Source organism: Sycon ciliatum, chromosome 13, assembly GCF_964019385.1.
Source record: "Sycon ciliatum chromosome 13, ocSycCili1.1, whole genome shotgun sequence".
In the NCBI taxonomy this organism is placed as follows: Eukaryota; Metazoa; Porifera; class Calcarea; order Leucosolenida; family Sycettidae; genus Sycon; species Sycon ciliatum.
In genome coordinates this window covers 26,809,084-26,827,826 of record NC_088655.1, presented here as the reverse complement: position 1 = coordinate 26,827,826, position 18,743 = coordinate 26,809,084, and the positions used below count along the sequence as shown (strand labels likewise).

General features: G+C 50.0%; 1 protein-coding gene across 1 annotated transcript in view; it reads right to left on the bottom strand.

The window, feature by feature from the left end:
• The window catches only part of LOC135829900 (uncharacterized), a 79,998-nt gene that overhangs the window by 29,897 nt on the left and 31,358 nt on the right, over positions 1 to 18,743 (bottom strand). Inside the window, exons 10-11 of the mRNA XM_065342281.1 lie at positions 18,203 to 18,241; positions 12,249 to 12,360 (exon numbers count right to left, since the gene is read on the bottom strand). Coding sequence (XP_065198353.1) covers positions 12,249 to 12,360; positions 18,203 to 18,241 — 151 coding nt within the window. The remainder of the gene's footprint in view (positions 1 to 12,248; positions 12,361 to 18,202; positions 18,242 to 18,743) is intronic.

The window sequence follows — 18,743 nt, the reverse complement described above, 5'->3', positions numbered from 1 at the left end:
CCAGCCCCTATATGATGTCCAACCCCTATGTAGAGTCCATTGGTCCAAAATCCACTGTACAGAGTCCAAACTTGGAACCAACTGTGAGCTCAAAGTTTAGATGGACATCACTCCCTGTATAGAGTCCAGCCAATTGGCTTCACCCCTATATAGAGTCCATTGGTCCAAAATCAACTGTACGGAGTCCAAACTTTGAAATCAACTATGAAGAGTCTTTATGTGGACAATACTCCCGGGGATAAAGTCCAGCCAATAAGGCATCCCCTATCCAGAGTTCGAAATTATACATAGGATCTGCTGTAACCAGTGAATATTAACCAGAAAACGGCCTCTCCCTTTAATCCTTTACATCATTCACTTCTCAAGATAAAAAAATAAGTATTGAGGCGCCACTGCAGCCACTTCATTACATGAAAAACCCTACAAACACCATCCTCGAATCAAGTGGTCTCTTCGCAGACGCTGCAAATTACAATATCTCAATCATGTAGTGTTGCCAAATTATTGTGCACGCACACACACATGCACACACCCACACAACGCCAAGAAAATACCTAGAAAAACCAAGAATCGAAAGAGAATAATGGAGAGCCAAGGATTAATTATTTGTTTTCAAATTATTGTGCGCGCGGGCACACACACACACACAAACTTATACAACGCCAAGAAAACACCAAGAAAAGAGTAGAGACAAAATACACATGCAACTCCAACAGCCATGCAAACGTCCACCCATTTACACGTAAAGTCAAGAGGGATAACAAATAATTATACGAAACGAATGCATACGTGGGCGGATGCACGCACGTTTACATACATGTAGTAGTGTAAGAGAGTAGCATAGTGCAGTAGTCAGCATAATACTAGCACATGCTGAGACTGCAATAGCAAGCTTCACCATTGCTCATGGCCATGCAAATGTTCAGCAGCACTCAGTTCCGCAAGCTTCTGAAGATCAGCACACCTGCAACAAATAGATAGCACAAGGATACGCTTATTACCGTAATGATGCATGGGAGCACACAACTACCAAGTTCTCAACGAATGTGATGCTCAATGAAAATCCATCCACTCAAAGACCTGAGAACAGGTGACGGTGGGGACAATAATCTATTAGTAATACGAGGAATAAGATCGTTTGTGCACACTCAAGACGCACAGACACACTACCATACATGTAGTGAACACAGTGTTTCACTTCACTGCAACTAAATTGAAATGAGATGATTTGAACAATCTGTACAGCGTTGCCGTCAGTCAGTCTTCCCCAAGATGGAAATGCAATGATTTGTTGTGACGAGGCAGTTTCACTGACACAGTGTCATGTTTGTGACATCAAAGCGGTTACTTCATGGAATACGAGTACATGTATTAGCTTGAGAAGCTTTTTCTTGTCATCGGCATACAAGAAATCCTCCTGCCACTACGACTAGTACACTGGCACTGCGTTTATGGATCCCATTGACATTAGAACCTAGTACTGGAAGAGTGTCGTGGAGTTCACATAATTATCATAGGGATAAAAAATACATTTCTCATGAAATAAAAATAATAATTGATGATAGCTAGACGATCGTATACGATTGATGCAAAGTCCTTGCAGTCCTTGCTTGAGGACTATTACGAAGTGATTGATTACTTTTAGGGCATTCATTCAAGCAATATCAAACAAACGCGATACGCTCCTTGAAAATGGAAAATTTTTTAAGCATAACGACAGAACAGCAGACCAATCGAAACGAGTAAAAGCTTCCTTACCTCAGTCATCGTCCTGCCATGTAGTTGGACAGCCTTTTGACACGGTGGTACAGGCAGCTCTTGTCCAGTCAAACAGGGTATCCTTGTGGCGTCGAACGAAAGAGAGCGTCAGTGTATCTGACTCGTCAGATTGGAACTGTGCTGATCTTTTCTCATTCTCCGCTTTCTGCTTTCATCCCTCGCTCTGATGCCGTTCAAACGTCTTACTGGCAGCAATGGCCAGCCAAACAGGGGATCCTTGTGCGTCGAACGAAAGAGAGTGTCAGTGTACCTGACTCGTCAGATTTGAACTGTGCTGAACTTTTCTCGTTCTGCAATTTCTGTTTTCATCCCGCGCACTGATGAAACGTCTTCAGAGAACCACAAGACGCTTTCCAGATTTGATTTTGAACGTCTCCTTATCCTCCTTGGTTACCTCGAGACAGATTACTGGCAGCCATGGCTGAAGTGAAGAAAGGAATGCGCTGCCACGAGGCAAGCAAAACTGAAAAGGTGTTTGTTCTCTTGTGGGCACAACACACAGGACGGCGTGACTGGATAAACTGGACTCCTGGACCATGAATAGGGGACTTGCAGAAAAAGTGTACTCCTTATAGGGGATTGCGCGGCAGGATGAAGCTGATCAAAACTGAGTGGACACCTGGACTCTGTATAGTGGATTTTGGACCAATGGACTCTATATAGGGTGCTGGACATCATATAGTGCATGGACTCTATACTGAGTCCTACATACGTATACAAACTGCCTCAAGGACTTTCAACTGTTGGACATAACGCGCACGACACAGTACAGAAAAATGAGAGTCATCATACACACCAAGACAGTCAGGACGAGACAACAAGTGTAGATACACAGCTGATTTCTTACGATCAACACATTCATCCGCCTCATCTCGCTCCTTCCCACCCGACTCCTCCTCGTCCATCTCATCGTCCTCTTCCTCGTTCCGCTCGTCATCCTCACGATCATCATCACTACCATCATCTGCCTCGTCCTCTGTCTCCTCACCAACCGTTTCGTCATCCAATTCCTCTTCCATCCTCTGATCATCCGTCTCATCCTCCGTTTCAGTACAGACCACTTGTCTCCCATTTGCTAGCTGCTCGTCCCGTGAGCGGAGTTGTTCCTCCAGATCCGCTTCACTCACTGACTCATGATACTGCTCGACCCTCCTCCTGTCGGTACTGTCCACAACGCGCGGTCCTTGGCCGTTTCTGGCATAAATCTCTGTGGAGTAGTTTGCTGTTGCTCTCCGAGGTCTCTGGATTAATGTGGGCGGCGTGGCAATTCGTGTGAGAGTTGGTGATGCCAGCGCGGGTGTAGGTGGGTCCACCCCAGCCCCCGCCACAAGAAGAGCCGGTGGCGGTTCTGGTGGTGGCAAGGGCAACGGTGGTGCTGCTGGAGTTGGCAACTTGGGCAGCCTAGCTCTCCCACACGGCACTGCATTCTGTGTTGGCTCAGTCTGTATCACTGGCACAGGGGGTGGGTTCTTGCGCGGTCTGTGCCAGTGGTACAGACTGAGCCAACACAGAATGCAGTGCCGTGTGGGAGAGCTAGGCTGCCCAAGTTGCCAACTCCAGCAGCACCACCGTTGCCCTTGCCACCACCAGAACCGCCACCGGCTCTTCTTGTGGCGGGGGCTGGGGTGGACCCACCTACACCCGCGCTGGCATCACCAACTCTCACACAAATTGCCACGCCACCCACATTAATCCAGAGACCTCAGAGGGCAACAGCAAACTACTCCACAGAGATCTATGCCAGAAACGGCCAAGGACCGCGCGTTGTGGACAGTACCGACAGGAGGAGGGTCGAGCAGTATCATGAGTCAGTGAGTGAAGCGGATCTGGAGGAACAACTCCGCTCACGGGACGAGCAGCTAGCAAATGGGAGACAAGTGGTCTGTACTGAAACGGAGGATGAGACGGATGATCAGAGGATGGAAGAGGAATTGGATGACGAAACGGTTGGTGAGGAGACAGAGGACGAGGCAGATGATGGTAGTGATGATGATCGTGAGGATGACGAGCGGAACGAGGAAGAGGACGATGAGATGGACGAGGAGGAGTCGGGTGGGAAGGAGCGAGATGAGGCGGATGAATGTGTTGATCGTAAGAAGCCAGCTGTGTATCTACACTTGTTGTCTCGTCCTGACTGTCTTGGTGTGTATGATGACTCTCATTTTTCTGTACTGTGTCGTGCGCGTTATGTCCAACAGTTGAAAGTCCTTGAGGCAGTTTGTATACGTATTCATAAGCCTGTTTTGTGTAAGCAGAAAGAGCACGTTGGTGCACTGAATTTGTATTCGTAGGTTGACACTTCGTTCAGTGCCTTCTCGCCTTTGGTTATGTAATCTTGTTACCTTTTTTGCGTTTCCTCTAGTGGTTTTATTGCACTTGTATCTTGATGTTATTTCTAACACCTTTCTATTTTAATATAGCTATGAATAGGATGAAGGCCGCAGACATCACGCAACTACGTTACTTGTTTGACATGTATTACTGTGTATTTTATAACAAAAATATTATTGAAAACCCAGAATCGATTTTCTCGTTCCTATCATCAGTGGGAAAAAACGGAACTAAGGATACAACCAAAGAAACTGAAGTTAAGTACTGTAAATAGAAAGGTGTTAGAAATAACATCAAGATACAAGTGCAATAAAACCACTAGAGGAAACGCAAAAAAGGGTAACAAGATTACATAACCAAAGGAGAGAAGGCACTGAACGAAGTGTCAACCTACGAATACAACTTCAGTGCAACAATGTGCTCTTTTTGCTTACACAAAACAGGCTTATGAATACGTATACAAACTGCCTCTAGGACTTTCAACTGTTGGACATAACGCGCACGACACACCTTTCTATTTACAGAACTTAACTTCAGTTTCTTTGGTTGTATCCTTAGTTCCGTACTTTTCCCACTGATGATAGGAACGAGAAAATCGATTCTGGGTTTTCAATCATATTTTTGTTATAAAATACACAGTAATACATGTCAAACAAGTAACGTAGTTGCGTGATGTCTGCGGCCTTCATCCTATTCATAGCTATATTAAAATTATCATCTCCACGTAGATTATTTTGAATAAATATCAAAACTATCACTTTTTGGCGTGTTTGTTCTGTGTGGCGCTGTGTCCGCGCGGACTGCGTGCGAACCGCGCAGATTGCGCCACAGCGCACATGCGCGTATTGCACACATTCCTTTCGTCTCCGCTGCTTCTTCCTGAGACTGTCCATGGTAGCAGAAGAAACATTTGGTCCTCTGCATGTGGTGTGTGCGTGCATGAGTGAGAGGTATTGGAAGAGCCTGTCGTTCGGACAAAAAAAGCCGACAACAACCGGCGATGAACCAACTACAGTAGAATAGGGACTACAGGGGTACAATGCTTGAGTGTATTATTTTGAACATTGCCAAGTGTGACTATAGCTGCAACTCTGAGAGGTAGGAAAATAAGGACTACGTATATGTTCAGAAGGTCTTCCGATGAGACACACTGATTGTGACGTCGTGACGCATTCCATATATCGCATGTTACATACTAATAAGTTTACTACTCGCTGTGCCTTGCACGCCGCCACACACTTGGACTATGCATGCCTTTTCCGTGTGATGCGTCGTATGCACCACGTGGCTGCTGTTATTTGAATTTATTTGAATCTCTCGTGCTTATCTTCCTGGATACAACCTAATTGTTTTCCGTTCTGTTCTGGCGGTTTTTAGTCTTGCCAAGACGTTGTCAGCCAGTCAGTTTTGCTTGTCAGAAAAGTAATGAAAGTTGATGAACACCTCTGAAACTCACTGTCCCAGTCGGCCTCATTTCCAATGGTAGCAGAGGATGGTTTCTCTCAGTAATTAGAGTGATGGACAGTACTTCAGCCGAGGGCGCGTCAGAGCCCGCTCCAGGTAGTTTGGAAGAAACTGCGGCCACGTCAAAGGACGGACAGGCGACGTGCAGTGGAAACCAGGAACAGCAGGTTCCTGAAAAGGGTGCACAACAGGACGTCGATTCGAACGACGACGAAGTAGAGTCGAGCGAGGAAAATTTGAGAGTTCTCAAGACTGTGGCAAAGAGCCAGTTCACGAATGCTCGTCGTGGGATCTTGAGCAAAATAGCCCACGGCCAACATGTCTCGAGTGCCGAGTTAGATGCACTAACGGGGATACACCAGCGTGCAACGAGCGTCATTGGCGATCTCCTGAGCTTGTTCGCGAGCACCGTGGACAAACAGGAAATCAAGGAACGCAGGAAACTGATTTCCGAGCTGGAGAAACTTGAGGAGCTTTATTCTGATGCTACGGAGAAAGCAGCAAGTGTTTTGTACAGCACTCAATATCAACATGAGCCACAGCCGATCATCCGGGATACTGGCCCAGGTTTGCACCACGGTGCTGGATTCTCCCCGCTCCCTCTTCCATCTAGCGACAACACAGTGCCTGGTAGTTCAAGCATCGGCGAGAGCAGCATGAGGACGGAGAAACGAGTCGTGGATGGTAACTCACCAGGCAACGCCAGTGCTATGAGCGTATTGAGTGTGGGGTCTGCTATGTCAGCGGGGACTCCGGGAGCACGAGCTGTGCAATTTACCCAACATGCCACAGCAGGTGAAAGGACCGCACCATTGCTCACTGGCGCAAGAAGTCTGAGGCATGCAGCCAGGTCCTTCGTTCCGAGTTACAGGGACTCGGGTATTGCACCGCAGTGGAGTGAGCATCCCAACACTGCGTTCCAGCCGCCAACTGCCACAACGTCACCTCGGGCAGCGCACAGCACACCGGTTGTTGCAGAAACCAATCAGTTTCAGAATGCTTGGGCGCATCTCCAGAAGATTACTATCCCAGTTTTTGACGGAGACAAGCGCTGCTTCCAGTCCTGGTGGGCCGCATTCTCGACTTGCATTGACACGGCACCAGTCACGGCAGATTGCAAGATGTTGCGTCTGCGCCAGTACCTGCAAGGAGAGCCGTTGCGTGCCATTGACAGCTTCGGATATTCAGCTGCTGCGTACAACGCGGCCAAAGCTTTGCTGCTGCGGAAGTATGGCGGTGAACGGCGGCGTATTGCAATCTATCTCGAGGAGATCGAGGCCATGCGACCAGTCCGGCATGGCAAGGCGAAAGACCTTGAGCAGTTCTCTGAGCTCTTAGCAGTAGCTGTGGTAAACCTGGAAGACGCTGGTCGCGCTGCTGAGCTTGGCGCAGGCTCCTTTTATACTACTCTGCTGCGGAAGCTGGACGAGCAGATTGTTGTACGCTACCATCGATGGCGCTACGATCGGTCTCTGGCGGAGTCGGTGCACGGTCTGCTTGAGTTTTGCACATTGGAGGCAGATTTCCTGGTTACTGCATCCGAAACTGTCAGCGGATTCGGCACCAGCGGCAGGAACGACTATTCCCGCACAGGTCGAGACCATCGCAGTGAACGGCCTAGGACGCTAGTGACCAGCAGTCAGCCTCAGTCACAGTGTGCATCCTGCGGAGGCCAGCATAGAGCTTGGCAATGCGTTGCCTTCAAAGCGCTAAGCCCCAATAAGCGCTGGAAGCTGGCGAAGGAAAAGGGCCTCTGCTATCGTTGCCTCGACACAGGGCACAGTGGACAGGATTGCTCATGGGGTCGCGAGTGCGGGATCGGCGGCTGCACCAAGGTACACCACCGACTCCTACATGGTCCGACCAAGCAAGCCAGTCCGCCTGCTCGATCTTCGAACGACAGTCAGCAACAACAGTCAGCAGCCTCAGCCTCCGAGGAGGACGAGTCGCGCACAACGCTCTCTACCGCAAGCACTGCTACCCCAGCCGTGGCCATGCGGACAGTGCCAGTCCTGCTGAAGCACAACGGGGCGGAGCTGAGAGTAAATGCGTTGCTAGACGACGCAAGTACGAACTCATACGTCAGCTCGCATGTTGCGAGTGAGCTCGGTCTTGCTGGAGAGCAAGAGGATCTGACGGTAAAAGTGCTCAGCGGCCGCACAGAGGTCTTCCGCACGACCTCAGTTTCCTTGAACCTTTCCAGTATAGACCGCCGCATGTGCATGACAATGCACGCCTACACTGCCGACTCAGTGATCGGAACCAGCGGCACGGTCAACTGGCAGCATAAGAAGCAGCAGTGGGCTCACCTGCTCAACGTTCCCTTCCCAGCACTGGAGAAGCGCCGTCAAATTGACGTTCTGGTCGGCCTGGACTGCGCCGAGCTGCATAGGTCGCTGCAGGAGATCCAGGGTGGCCCCGGCGAGCCGATAGCCCGACTTACACCTCTCGGCTGGACCTGTGTCGGACGCGTCAATCGCAGCAAAGCAACGAATCCCGTCACCCTGTTGGCTGAGGCAGTGCCACAGGACGTCGGGGACAGTCTCGCACAGCTGTGGCAGCTAGAACAATACAACCGGGCTGAGCCACAGCAAGCCATCCTGTCGGCGCAGGAGAAGGAGGTAGTGCACGCTACGAAACAGTCGCTGCAGCTCGTAGACGGACGCTACGAGGTTGGCATTCCATGGTGCGATGGACCACCTACGCTTCCTGACAACTTTCCCCAGGCCATGAAGCGTTTACGTAGTACGGAGATGCGACTGGCGCGCGACTCGGATGCAGCAGCAGCCTACAGCAGCATCATCAAGAGTTATGTCGACAAAGGCTACGTCCGTGAGGTTGCCAAGGACGAGTTGAAGCCTGGTCAGCAGTGGTTCCTGCCCCACTTTGCCATACTTCGACCAGACAAAGCGACAACAAAGACCCGGATCGTATTTGACGCATCGGCGAAGTATGAGGGCACATCTCTCAACGACACAATGCTTCCAGGGCCGAAGCTACAGCGGCAACTTCCTAGCGTTCTGACCCGTTTTCGCCAGAAGCCAGTAGCCATCGTTTGTGACATCGCAGAAATGTATCTGCGCATCGGACTGCGTCCTGAGGACCGGCAGTATCACCGATTTCTATGGCGTGACCTGGATGACACGGCGGCTCCGCGAGTATATGAATTTCAACGACTGGTTTTCGGAGCTAACGCGTCGCCATTCTTGGCGCAGTTTGTATCCCATGAGCACGCTAGAGCCCATCAGCAGCAGTACCCGTTGGCAGCCGAAACTATGCTGGCTTCAACGTATATGGACGACTCCATGGATTCTGCTATGGATGACGTCGAAGGCGTAATGCTGTACGAGCAGTTGTCGGAATGCTGGCAGGGAGCTGACATGCACGCCCGAAAATGGCTCTCGAACTCCAAAGTAGTCATGGAGAAAGTGCCCAAGGAGGATCGAGCAAGCCAGATCGACCTCGACTCCCCGCAGCTGCCAAGCGTCAAGACACTTGGACTGCTGTGGTCGGCCACGACCGACACCTTTGCGTTCAAGCCAACAGCACCAGGCCAGCAGCGCATCACCAAGCGCTCATTCTTGAGTGCGACAGCTAGTGTCTTCGACCCGCTGGGGTTCGTCTCCCCGTTCATCATGAAGTCACGCATGTTGGTGCAGGACATGTGGCTACAAGGTATGGACTGGGATGACCCGCTCCCTGATGAGCTCAATCAACGCGTAACCGGATGGTATACTGATCTAGCAGCGCTCTCCCGTCTCAGCATCCAGCGCTGTCTGCAAGAAGTGAATGCAGGCAACCCCGTCAGTAAGCAGATCCACGTGTTCGCTGACGCGTCTGAAGGCGCCTACGGCGCGGTGAGCTATCTGCGCTGCACGTATGAAGACGGCCATGTGTCGACCGCTATCATCGCAAGTAGATCCCGTGTCGCTCCCACCGTAACTGTTTCAATTCCCAGGCTAGAGTTGTCAGCTGCTGTAATTGGCATGGAACTAGCAGTTTGGGCATCCGACATCCTCAGTCTACCGGTCCACGACACTGTCATCTGGACAGACAGCCTCAACGTTCTGTACTGGGTTCGGAACCGTGCGCGGAACTTCAAGCCATTCGTTGCAATGCGCGTAGGTGAGATTCAGCAACACACTATTCCCAGTCAATGGCGCCATGTGCCGACGAAGGAGAATCCAGCAGATGTTTTGTCCCGTGGTTCGTCAGCTGGTGCTCTCATCGATGATGCGCTCTGGTGGTTGGGTCCCGACTTCCTCCGCAAAGGCGAGGATGAGTGGCCGACAATGCGTCTCAGTGAGCCAAGATCTACTACTCACCTGGAGCAGAAGAACAACGCAAAGTCTGTCCAAGCACCGGTTGCCTTGGTAGCAGTTACAGCTCCTGACGCCGAGCTACCCTGGTTACTCGACCCGACACGATTCTCGAGTCTCAATCGTCTTCTCCGACAGCGCGCTTGGGTGACGCGCTTCGTGCAGAATTGCCGCGTGCCAACTGAGCTGCGACACACCGGTCCGCTATCCGTAGACGAGCTCGAGAGCAGCAAAACCAGTATCATTGCTGGTGCGCAGGAAGAGGCGCTGGCAGAGGAATATCGTCTTGTGAAAGAAGGCAAGCCCATCCCCACCTCGAGCAAACTCGTTAAGCTGCGACCTATGTTGAATGATGATCAACTGCTATGCGTTGACAGTCGACTGCGAAACGCGCAGATACTCGAGCAGCCAGCCAGATGCCCTGTCATCCTGCCACGCGGGCACTGGGTCACTCAGCTAATTGTGAAGGAAGCCCATGAGCAGAGCCATCATGCTGGCGGAGTAAGTCACACGTTGGCTCTCTTGTCGCAGACGTATTGGCTGCTTGCTGGACGAGAGGAGATCAAAGCGTGGAAAAAGAAGTGTGCCCATTGCCAACGACAATCAGCGAAGCCAGGAATGCAGATCATGGCACCGCTACCGACCGTCCGTGTGTCTCTGCCCATGAGAGCGTTCTCCAGAGTAGCAGTGGACTACGCTGGACCCTTCACCACCAAACAAGGTCGCGGAAAGCCGCGCGCGAAGAGGTACCTGTGCTTATTTACGTGTATGCAGTCTCGCGCGGTGCACTTGGAGATGGCCGTTAGTCTGGACGTGGATGGATTCATGAACGCCTTCATGCGGATGACGAGCAGGCGCGGTGTTCCACTACAGGTTGTGTCCGACAATGGGACCAACTTCGTAGGCGCTGCCAATGAACTGCGGAGGTTAGTGGCCGCGATGAATGAAGGCGTGGACCGACGATTAGCGGACAAGGGAATTCGGTGGTCCTTCAATCCCCCCGCTGCTCCTCACTTCGGTGGCGTCCATGAGGCGCTCGTCAAGTCAGCAAAGCGCGCCATCTATGCGATCCTGTCGGGCGCGGAAGTAAATGACGAGGAACTCATGACCGCAGTGACTGGCGCAGAGGCACTACTGAATTCAAGGCCACTGACGTACCAGTCGGCCGACGCGAGAGATCTGCTGCCACTGACGCCCAACCATTTCCTGTATGGACACCAAGGCGAGCCATTTGTTCCCAGAGGAACGGACACCGTGGAGCAAGGCCATCGACAGCGCTGGCGGGTCATCCAGAGTCTGGTGTTGCAGGTGTGGAAGCGCTGGATGACCGAAATGCTCCCCCTGCTTCACCCGCGAGCAAAATGGCGCCAGCCGCAGCCCGATCTCGGTATCGATGATGTTGTGCTGATCGTCGACGCTGCTGCACCACGAGGCCAATGGAGGCTCGGCCGGGTAGAGCAGCTGTTCCCCGGAGTCGATGGGCGGGTCAGAGTGGTGCGAGTGAAGGTCGGTGACACGTCACTTGTCCGCCCCATCGTACAGCTGTGCAAGATTGCCGCGGATTGACTCTGTGTGTGAGCAGCACATTTTTGCTCTTATCTCTCCTCATCTCTCTCCACTGCTTTCTGTTCGGTCTATTTCTTTATCGTTTAATTTATTGTGTACTTGATTAAAGCTGGTTTAATCAATGTAGGGGAGGATGTTCAGAAGGTCTTCCGATGAGACACACTGATTGTGACGTCGTGACGCATTCCATATATCGCATGTTACATACTAATAAGTTTACTACTCGCTGTGCCTTGCACGCCGCCACACACTTGGACTATGCATGCCTTTTCCGTGTGATGCGTCGTATGCACCACGTGGCTGCTGTTATTTGAATTTATTTGAATCTCTCGTGCTTATCTTCCTGGATACAACCTAATTGTTTTCCGTTCTGTTCTGGCGGTTTTTAGTCTTGCCAAGACGTTGTCAGCCAGTCAGTTTTGCTTGTCAGAAAAGTAATGAAAGTTGATGAACACCTCTGAAACTCACTGTCCCAGTCGGCCTCATTTCCAGTATACATGGATGCACACACGCACGCACTCAATGATACACCACACACATGCACGCACGCACGCATTCACAAACACACACACACACACACACACAAACACACACACACACAAACACATGACCACACACACATACAAACATACACACATATACACACACATATATACACACTCAAACACACAAATGCGTATACGTACACACACACACACACACACACACACACACACACACACATACATACACACACACACACACACACACACACACACACACACACACACACACATAGACATTGCTCACCTGCTGTAGAATACGTGTACGTATCCTCAAAGTCGCAGCGTAGCGGAGCTTTTAGGACATGCCCAAAGTGATTAAAAGCCGTCTCCCCCACCACCGGCTGGCCTGTATCACCCTGTCAAGAAAGAGAGTTCCATGCACATACCGCAGATACAGAGAGCAGCCTTAACACATAGTAACATATTTGTAAACGACAATATAGCAGGGCCACCAATGACAACCTGTTATGCTCGTAACCACAACCAACAGCAGCAACAGCGGCAGCAGCATCACCACCACAACAACCACCACCACCACCGACAACAACAGCACCAGCAGCATCACCACCACCACAACCATCACTACAACCACCACCACCGACAACAACGACGACGACGACAACAACAACAACAACAACAACAACAACAACAACAACAACAACAACAACAACAACAACAGCAGCACCAGTGCCACCACCAGCATTCTCCATAGCTAAAAACGTCACATGGAAATGGGACTTCGGGTCTCCCCAGCAGAGACATCTCAATCCGGCAAAGAAACAAACTCGTCTCGAGGTGCTCTAAGCTTTAACCTGGCCGAGGCAGAAATCACCGTGATGTGGGAATGTGCAATAGACAACGTACAGACCTGCCTTCACTCAAATCAGGTCCTGGGTCCAAGTGGGAAAGTCCCTGCAAACCTGCCTCCACTCAAATCAGGTCCTGGGTCTAAGTGGGAAAAGTCCCTGCAAACCTGCCTCCACTCCAATCACGTCCTGGGTCCAAGTGTGTTATGTCCCCTTGCGGACTAACATTCCATTACACTCATGCATTCTTACTGACACACACAAACACTAGCATTTGTAAGACATTCCTCTTGGTCAGGTAAAGTAACAACAACAACCATATGCGAGCATGCGCAGTCAGTAGCAAACGGTGTAGTAGATATATAATGACTAACTTGCATACACAACAACTGCCCCCTTTCAAGAATGTTCCAGGGAATATTCTACCACAATTAAATACCTCAAAAATCGTTGAAGAAACACATAAAATAAGTTCATCAATCCACCGTACGTGAATTCTTAAACTTTGACACAGCACTACAATAACATAATCTGACGCAGGAATCCGTCAGTCAATATTAGCAATACCAAGGATCTTGCACACTATTGTACATGGTAATAATTACTAGTTCGCTAAACAGTCCAGCAATGACATATCAGGGAACGGCTCAAAGCTGTTCAATCAGTCTATCCGGACGAACACTACGCCGAGACGAACGTCTAACAGTGGTTTCACAGGGAGTATTCTCAACCTGTGGTAAACCAACTTCAGGAGCAGACTGCTCACAAGGAGGATCCGCCTCAACTTGTACAGTAGCAGACTGTGGCGAGACGCTAGCCGGAAAATCACTGGCCAGTGACGACTCTGCTACGTCTGACAGCACTGGTGACGGTGACGTCTGATCGATTGTATCCAACAGTGGTTCTGGCAGCGATGCACTCAAGCTTGCCGGAACTGACCGTAGACGCAACTGATCTCGGTGACGCTTCCACAACACATCACCCACTTGTACTTCATAGTTGTAGTCACTGAGGACACGCACAATTCGTCCCGGGACCCAACGATTACCTTTGCCGAAATTGAGCGCAAACACAGAGTCACTCTCTGTGAACGCTGGCTTGACGCGATTGCCGTCCTCATAAGCCTTTGCTTGTTGACGTACCTGCGAGGGACGCAGAGCACTGAGCCGCGTGCGTGGCTGGCGTCCAAACATCATCTCCGCAGGTGTTCTGCCGGCATGGTTGGGTGTCGTGCGGTACGTTAGCAGAAACCTGTCGAGCCGAGCTTGCAGTGGTTCGCTCGTTGCACCCATTTCCTTCAACTTCTGCTTAAACACACCCACATAGCGCTCAGCAAGTCCATTCGTAGCCGGATGGCCTGGAGCCGTCAGGGTGTGCACAATGTCGTTGGCACGGAGGAAAGCCTTGAATTCCTCGCTCGTGAATTGGGTTCCATTATCTGAAACAAGATGCTCCGGCAGACCAAACACAGAGAACACGTGCCGCAGAGCCGCAATAGTGGTTGCAGACGTGGCATTAGACATTGCAATTACATCCAGATACTTTGTGTATGCATCCACCACAACCAGGAACATCTTGCCCATGAATGGTCCTGCAAAGTCGATATGCACCCGTTTCCAAGGACCGTTTGGCCATGACCAGGTTCCCGACTTGGCAGGTGGACATTTCGCACTTTCTTGGCATTGAGCACATGCCTTGACCAACATTTCAATCTCTTGATCCACATTTGGCCACCATAAGTACCGTCGTGCCATTTGCTTGGTTTTGACCATGCCAAAGTGCTCCGTGTGCAAATCACGTAGCAATACCATTCTTAGTGATTTGGGTATGACAACTCGTTGTCCCCACAATAGGATACCATCTTCCGCAGACAGCTCATCCCTTTTATTGTGGTAAGACCGAAACGATTGGGGTACTGAGCTAGGCCAACCATTCACCACATAGTAGAGCACCTTAGATAGCTCAGGGTCACGAGCTGTTTCCGATTTCACTACGTCTGCTTTGATTATCGTATCTTCCTCCACTAGCAAGACACGAACCGTAACCATTTCCTCTGCAGACGGACTGATATTCTCACATGGTTGCCTAGACAGGAAATCCGCGTAGACATTTTCCTTGCCTGGCAAATACTTTATCTCATAATCATAGCCAGCTAGCATTAGTGCCCATTTCTTGATGCGAGCTGATGCAAGTGTAGGAACTGGTTCGTTGTTTCCCAGTAACTTCAATAGTGGTTGATGGTCGGTTTGAAGCGTGAAGTGGCGCCCTAGCAAGTATTTCTGGAACTTCGTAACACCGAAAACCACAGCTACGGCTTCCCGTTCGATTTGTGCATAACGCGATTCAGCCGGTGTCAATTTCCTTGACACGTAAGCAACCGGCAAAACATCACCATTCGTTTGCCTTTGCAATAGTACGGCACCTAGGCCCATTGGAGAAGCGTCCACCTGGAGTGTGACTGGCTTCTTGACATCGTAGTGTGCTAATAGCGTATGCTCACACATTGCATCTTTCAAGGCCTGGAATGCATCTTCCTCTGCCTTGCTCCATTGCCATTTCATTTCTTTCCTGAGCAGGTTGTACAGTGGTGCAGCAATCTCTGCGAACCGAGGTACAAATTTCCGTTGAAAATTTGCCGCACCCAGAAAAGAGTACAATTCATTCACGTTGTTAGGCGGCTTTGCGACTTTCAAGGCATTCACTCGATCAGGCGAGGGTGCGATTCCCTGCGCGGTTACCTGATGACCGAGGTACGTTAGCTTATCCGCCATGTAGCTGAACTTCTTAGGATTGAGCTTGAATCCTTTCTCATTTAGGCAAGATAGCACTTGATCCACATTTTTCTCATGGATCTCCTCATCACGACCAGTACACAACACATCGTCGATGTAGCCCCCGCATCCTGGCAAATCGCTAAGGGTTTCTTCCATTACCCGTTGGAAAATAGATACGGCGCTGTGAAAACCAAAAGGGAGTCGTTTGTACTGATACAACCCCTGCATGGTATTGATCGTGGTGTACTTCCGACATTCAGGTGCTATCTCTAGCTGGTGGTAGGCTTGCGACAAATCCAGCTTCGTGAATTTAGACCCCGGGCCTAATTTGTGCAATAGCTCCTCAAGAGTGGGTAGCGGGTATTGCTCGCATTTAGAATGCAGATTGATAGTGCCACTGTAGTCACCACAGATTCTCAACCCACCTCCTGATTTCTCTACCGTGACAGTGGGGGAGGCCCATTCTGAATGCGTGACTTTCTCGATTATACCATCTGCTTCCAATTTATTCAGAGCCTCAACATAGCTCTCCCGAATTGACAGTGGTACCGGCCTTGCCTTTCGGTAAACAGGGCTCTCATCAGACACATGCAATTTCACCTGCACGCCTTTCACCTTTCCCACTTCTGAGGTGTCGAACAACCCTGGGTATTTCTCAATGAATTTAGCGCCAGACTTTTCGACCTGGTGCACTTCGAAAATTGATTTCCAGGGGAGTTTGAACAAAGCCATTGCATCTCTGCCCAGAATAGATGGACGGTTTCCATTTGTAACCCTCACCAATAGTGTGTGCAATTGTGTGCCCATTCGGAACTCCATTTCCGCTTCCCCGAGACAATTAATCACATCTCCAGAGTAGGACACAAGGTTGATACTGGATTCCATCAGGTTACTCAGCACACCATTGCATTGCAAGAAATCTGCGCTGCTGAAAATCGTGACAGCACTTCCCGTATCAATCTCCATTTGGATAGTGGTACCCATTACATCTAATGACACAGTGTACGGTAGTCGCCCCATTGCATTTACACTATACATGGTGACATCGGGTTTACTAGCACATGGAACGAACTCACCAATTTCTTCCGCGATGTGATGGACGGTTTGTCCAGACTTCTTCTTGCGGCAAGCTCTCTCGATGTGACCCACCGTACCACACGCGTGACACTTCACACTCTTGAAGCGGCACTCTTCCGGTTTGTGACCAGCCTTGTCACACCGAAAACATTTCTTGTCGTGCGACTTGAAAGTTGGAGTCTGCTTGCTCGTCGACTGGCGCGAACGAACGGCGTGGACGGACTGCGCCGTCAATTGTTCCGACTCTCTCGATGCAGTTTCATAGGCTGATGCCATCGTCACAATGTTCGCCAAACTTGAGGTCTCCTTTGCTTTCGACAATATCTCCTTCGTAACACTCATCGACTTCAACCCACTGACAAACTGGTCTCGGAGTGCCCTGTCCAAATACGCCTGAAACTTACAGTCCATGGCTGCTTGCTTTAGTCTAGCTGCATACTGTGTTGCTGACTCTCCATCCTTTTGACAAATCCTCTGGAATCTATGAGTCGCCGCCAACACACTGACATTAGGCTTGAAGTGCTCTGAAAGCAATTCTCCGAGTTCCTCAAACGTTTTCTGCGCTGGTTTGTCCGGCAGGCAAAGACTCTTCAGAATCGAGTAGTTCTCAGCAGAGAGTTGACTGATCAGGACAGCTGCCTTTTGCGTGTCTGCCGCTCTCTCCTGGTCCGCGGTTGCCCCAGCTGCGACTTGTCCAATACTGTTGGCGATAAAATAAAACGTGAGTCTCTCTACATACTCCCGAAAATCACCTTTTTCAAATATTTCAAGCTTCGATCGCGACATCTTCGTCTTTTATCTTCGTCGCCAAATTGTTATGTCCCCTTGCGGACTAACATTCCATTACACTCATGCATTCTTACTGACACACACAAACACTAGCATTTGTAAGACATTCCTCTTGGTCAGGTAAAGTAACAACAACAACCATATGCGAGCATGCGCAGTCAGTAGCAAACGGTGTAGTAGATATATAATGACTAACTTGCATACACAACAAAGTGGGAAAGACCCTGCAAACCTGCCTCCACTCAAATCAGGTCCTGGGTCCAAGTGGGAAAGTCCTTGCAAATCTGCCTCCACTCAAATCAGGTCCTGGGTCCAAGTGGGAAAGTCCCTGTTACACGTGGTACACGGTACCAAGAGTAGATAAACAAGAGTGTGCAACTCCGGATCTCTCCTGCACAATCTGCAGATACCCCGCGCCCACGGCGGAATTTTTTGTTTACGTCACCTTTTTTCAGAGAAACGCGGCTTTGCCGCAGAGCAGTGTGAGAGCACGTGCTGGGCACCGACCTTGTAGTGTAAAGCCCAGCCAAGTGCACGAGGGAAAACTCTCCAAAAGGCTCGCAGCGCGTGCGTCGTCGAAAAGATTACGTCAACAAAAAATTCCGCCGTGGGCCAATCCATCCGGAGTTGCACACTCTTGTTTATCTACTCTTGACGGTACAAATTCCCGATTTGGAAATCTGATATCATGACAAATATTCTACAGTTCACAAAGGTTGGGTTTCGTTGTGGAAGGGAGTACAATATCTCACCATGCATAACTCAGACACGTATGTATCCATACTGCTCGACTGCAGACAAACAGAGGAACAGACGGACGGACACGCATGAAGGTGCATGTGCACATTATACACACACGTGCACACATGCATAAAGACATGTGCACACACACACGCGTACACACACACACACGCGCACGCGCGCACACACACACACACACGTAACACACGCACACACACACACACACACACACGCATGCACACACACGCGCACACACACACACGCCCATACACACACACACAGGGTTAATCTTTCTACATTTTGCTATTGTATAACAGAGAATGAGGTCAAACCTTGGAGCAATGTGACACAATTCAAATCATGGTCAGATTGTCAAGCACATGAGCGATTCACATATTGTCCTACCGACTCCAGTCATACGCCATACCACATATGCGACAATGCTTCGTCTAAAAGCCGTAAATACGGACGGCTATCCGGGATGTATTCCCGGGGACAGGCCCGTATGCAGCAGATAAAAAAGGAAGAAACATTTTGCTCATAAAAATTATG